Source organism: Nicotiana sylvestris, chromosome 3 (assembly GCF_000393655.2).
Source record: "Nicotiana sylvestris chromosome 3, ASM39365v2, whole genome shotgun sequence".
In the NCBI taxonomy this organism is placed as follows: Eukaryota; Viridiplantae; Streptophyta; class Magnoliopsida; order Solanales; family Solanaceae; genus Nicotiana; species Nicotiana sylvestris.
Genome location: NC_091059.1, coordinates 215,989,774 through 215,994,443, shown reverse-complemented (window position 1 = coordinate 215,994,443; position 4,670 = coordinate 215,989,774). Strand labels below are relative to the sequence as shown.

At 35.2% G+C, this 4,670-nt stretch overlaps 1 protein-coding gene across 1 annotated transcript; it reads right to left on the bottom strand.

Annotated features, from left to right (window-relative positions):
* Positions 1-363: 363 nt before the first annotated feature.
* Positions 364-2,305, bottom strand: LOC104233848 (myb-related protein 306-like). The gene is made up of 3 exons (XM_009787295.2): positions 1,941-2,305; positions 1,605-1,734; positions 364-1,445 (listed from the first exon to the last, which is right to left on the bottom strand). The coding sequence occupies exons 1-3, from the start codon at positions 2,071-2,073 to the stop codon at positions 689-691; spliced, it is 1,020 nt and encodes a 339-aa protein (XP_009785597.1). The 5' UTR covers positions 2,074-2,305; the 3' UTR covers positions 364-688.
* Positions 2,306-4,670: the final 2,365 nt, after the last annotated feature.

Here is a 4,670-nt window from a genome sequence, read left to right as displayed (position 1 = left end):
AATTAAAATTCAGTTAGTATGAATCTCGAGAAGTGAAACATGATAACTAAAATGGGAGGGATGGTGTAATACCTAATTCCTTGGTTCACTCGCTTAAGATGGTGAAGGAAAGCTCGCCTCTTTATGGTCATACCATGGAGCTCAGATTTTATTTCATCGTCCATTTAGATTCAAGGAACCTTTAAAGAGTTATGTTGCAGAGCCAGGGAACACTTAATAGCCACTACTTACATTAAAAACAAGAAATTAATAAGAGTGATATATTCACTGGATCGACCTGACAAGTTTTTATGAAAAATTACAATACTAATGCAGTTCATGAATTTTGTACGTTTGTTTATGCTATTGGAACTAGGGAACATCTGAAGTCAAACTCTAATTTTCATTTCTAGATAATACTTTAAAAAAATTGAGCACATAGTACAAATAGTTGAGGTAGTATCACTAGTACTATTCACTACATATGCAGATTTAATAAGATTACTTGTAATTTACACTTGTTGCTCTTGCAAATACCAGAGTTTTTGCTCAGTCTAGTAAGTAACAACCTATAAACTCCAAAGTCTAATCAACAAGTAACAACCCAAAAAAAACAGATAATAAAAGAACCCAAAACGTAACTACTACTAAGTTGTTTTGAAGAAATATTTACTAAGGTTTAACATTTAATCATTTAGTAAATATTTCTTCAAAACAAGTCAGCAGCATCGGCCAAGGTCATTCCCAATCCCATTAGGTCTTCTTGTGCTGGTGCATTAATAACATCATCAAACAGCCACTTCTCCAGCAACGTTAACGGAACTTCCGATTCCAAATTCGGCTTGCTTTCCTCTTGAAATAAAAATCCATTTTCAGCATTCAGATTCGGCAAATTCGGCTTGCTTTCAACTTGGAAAGTCCCAGCATTTTCAGGTGTGAAAGCGTTACACTCATCTGCCATCATCGATTGAGACATAAAGATTGGATCAAAACCCTCTGGTGTTGTTGCACTAATGGTCCCTTCACTAGGACTAGAAGACTGCCCGATTGATAAATTATTAAAGGAGCTTTGAGTAGTACACTCCGAGTTTGATTGACTAAATTGAGATGATTTGGGGGAATTTTTCATCCAATTTTGAAGCAATCGAGAAATATTTTCAGCACTAGATGCATAAGTACAAGATGATTGAACAGGTTGAGGGATAGGATTATTTGGCGGAGAATTCGATTTGTCAAGGGACAAAGCCTCACAAAGAGCTTTTTTAGCCATGTGGATATCAGTTTGAAGCCTCCTCTCCCACTGTCCTTTTGAGACATTTGATTGAGACGATGAGCTTATTCCCTCTTGACTACTATTTTCATCATTCCCTTGAAGTTTCTTCAGCTTCTTTCTCAGATGAGTATTCCAGTAATTTTTTATATCGTTGTCCGTCCTTTGTGGAAGATATGATGCTATCGCAGCCCATCTACACACAAAAAAAAAAAAAAAAAAAAAGTTAGACACTCTAACCCTAAAAAAAATTATAGTATAAAATAGATCTCTCCCAAATCCCTATTTGGATATGCAACATATAAAATTGGATCTAATCCTAAAACAAGAAAAACAATGAAGTTTTGCATGGTACCTGTTGCCAAGAAGAGCTTGGAGGTGAATAATCATCTTTTCTTCATGTTCTGTGAAGTTGCCACGTTTGATTCCCGGACGGAGATAATTAGTCCATCTAAGTCTACAGCTCTTGCTGCATCTAAGCAAACCTGGGAAGAGAAAAAGACGAACGGCTGTGAGTACATAGAGATTGATGATAAGGTTGATCTGGTGGATGTAATTCATTTTTCAAGGGGATGTAAAGCAGCAGAATATTTATTACTCCTACTACTAGACATTTAATGACTCCAACAAACAAACTTGATCTCCAGAAAAAAGATAAAGAACATAAGAGTTTTCAGATTAAAATGTTTACCAGTATTACTGGGAACAGCTCTCCAGTTACCAGGACCATGTTGTTGAATATATGAAACCAAGATGATATCCTCTTCTGGTGTCCATGGTCCTTTCTTCACCCCTATTTTATCACAACAAGGTGGCCTTCCCATTCTATTCTCAAGCAACAAATCTTTTTTCCTTTTTTTTTAAGTGACTACTTTCAATGGAAAAACAAGAAGTGGTTTTGTTTCTGATCTTTCTCTTGCTCACTAAATGGGATATATTGGATTTCTTTCAAGAGTGAAGCAAAGTTGAGACAAGCGTCTAAGCCAGTGGGGGTCCTTGTCTATATATACACTATTTGTTGAAGAGAGAAGGAGAAGAGCACAAGGTGGTCTTTACGCTGACTAAAGATGAAGAAGTGGTAAAATAGCTATGTGTCCAAAGAGTCAAAAGCGGACAGCAATGAGCATTTACTCATTTGCTTGCAAAAGTCAGCTGTTTGTTTATGCTTTAGTAATCCTTTCTCATCTTTTTCTGCCTCACAAACCGCGTAGCTTCTGTTTCTTATTTTCAACATTAATTCTCATGCAGTTTCTATTAATTGGATTTTTATTACGGTCTTAAATTTTTTGACATCCCTTTAATTTAGCCTTGCATCATTTTACAATCTCACAAAAATATTACTAATTCCTATATGTCTCAATTTATTTGTCACATTTCGCTTTTTTATTTTACCTGTGCTACTATCGATCAGAAAAACACGTGATACATGTAATATATCAACGGGGTAAAAAACAATAATTGTAACAACTGAATTACCAGTGTTAAATTTTCAACGATCAAAGTGAACATGACTATACTGTTAAGTGTTAGTTCTGATTTTCTTATCATTTTTGGTTTTCCTGTGTCTTGAAGGAAAGGAAATATATTTTTCATTATTTAGTTTATCTTTTACGAAAAGGAAAATATAATTATTCGATATTTGGCTAGTCCTTTTTCTTGGAGGAAAAAGTTTGAACTTATACAAATTGAGGATCATTTCTTCTAATTTAGTAGCATCTACAATGTAGCCATGAGGGTTTGAGAGTCTTGTTTAGGGAGAGAATTTTTGGGAAAAGTGTTACCCTGGCACTTGTGTGATGCCTCTTTTTTGAGGTTGTTTTCTCAATATTTTGTACTCTTTTTATATTGTGGGCATAGGTCAATTGATCGAACCACCTTAAATATTTGTGTCTCTTTTGATATATTTCTCTTTTGTCGTCTAATTTATCGTCTTAAAAGTATGTTTTGTTAGCTTTCGCATGACACCTGATTAATTTGATCCTAATATATACATGGAGTAAAACATATAAAAAGATTTAAAGTTTGTTGAGATTAATTATTTTCCACTAGTTTATATAATCAGTGCTAGTTCTGTTAGAGTTAGTTAGTGGCAAGCATAGACAGCTGTCAGTTAGTTTTAGTTAGTTAGCTTAGCTTTGTCTTTACATACTTGTATATAGTGGGGGAGTTCCACTCATTTCAGAGATTGAATGAATAGAATACAAATTCCTTTTCTTCTAGAATGTTCATCTGCCTGCCTTCCTCTTCTCTCTTCATCGAATAACATTGAGCTTATGGTGTGAAGCTTCCGCCATTGTTGCTGGTGCATTTGCAGCTCAGCTAGGGAAGAAATTACTGTTCCATTGCCTGAATTTGTTATGGTATCAGAGCAAGGTCAGAAGTTCCGATTTATTTTTCCAGATCTGTTAAATCTAGATTCATCATCCTCGATTTTGTTTAGACTATGCGCATGAAAACTTTGATCTCATCGATTTCAATACATTCCTCTTAGAATCCTCTATCATAATTTCAAATATGTAGTTAGAATCTTCTGTTAGTTGATTAGTTGAATTTTACACCTTGTAAGAGATGGCTACTGACGGAGATGATGAACAGTTTACATCGACCATGGTTGAATCTCCTAATTAGCCAATTGTTGACATTAGCAGTCCTTTTTACATGCATCCCTCTGATAATCCAAGAATAGCCCTAGTTCCTATTTTATTTGATGGATTTGGTTAAAGCTCATGGAGAAGAGGTGTGATGAGAGCCCTTTCAATGAAAAATAAACTAGGCTTCATCAATGGGGACTGTAAAAGGCTAGATCCAGACTCCTCAAGCTATCGATTATAGGAGAGATGTGATGATATGGTGACTTCATGAATTTTGAATTCCTTGGCAAAGAAAATTGCAGACACTGTTGAGTATGTGACAAATGCACGAGTTGTGGAAAGAGCTTGAAGATTGATATGATCAAACAAATGGAACAAAGCTCTACCAAATTCAAAAGCAGATTAATGACTTGTCTCAAGGAGCTCATGATATTACTGGTTACTATACCAAAATGAAAAAGCTGTGGGAAGAACTTACTACTCTAATTGCTAAATCTCATTGCACCTGCAATTACACATGTGGAGAAAGGGAAAGTATGCATAAAACAGAACACGACAGAAGGTTAATACAATTCCTTATGGGACCAAATGAGACCTACATTGTGGTTCGAGGTAGTATCCTCATGATAAATCCTCTTCCCACAATTGCACAAGCCTTTTCATTGCTAATTTAAGAGGAAAGATAGAAAGAAATTAAACCTCATAACGACTTAGCTCTTGAATCATCAGCCCTAAATGTCAACACAAGCAGGACATCATCATTCAAGATAAATTACTCTCCTAATAACTCTCGCAACTATAGAAAGAGACCCTTCTGTTATTACTGCAAA

Coding starts and splice junctions, on each gene's coding strand:
- LOC104233848 (XM_009787295.2), bottom strand. CDS start 2,073: ATGGGAAGGCCACCTTGTTGTGATAAAATAGGGGTGAAGAAAGGACCA. Junction 1,735..1,940: donor AGCTGTTCCCAGTAATACTG/GTAAACATTTTA, acceptor TTCTCTTCCCAG/GTTTGCTTAGATGCAGCAAG. Junction 1,446..1,604: donor CAAGCTCTTCTTGGCAACAG/GTACCATGCAAA, acceptor TTTTGTGTGTAG/ATGGGCTGCGATAGCATCAT.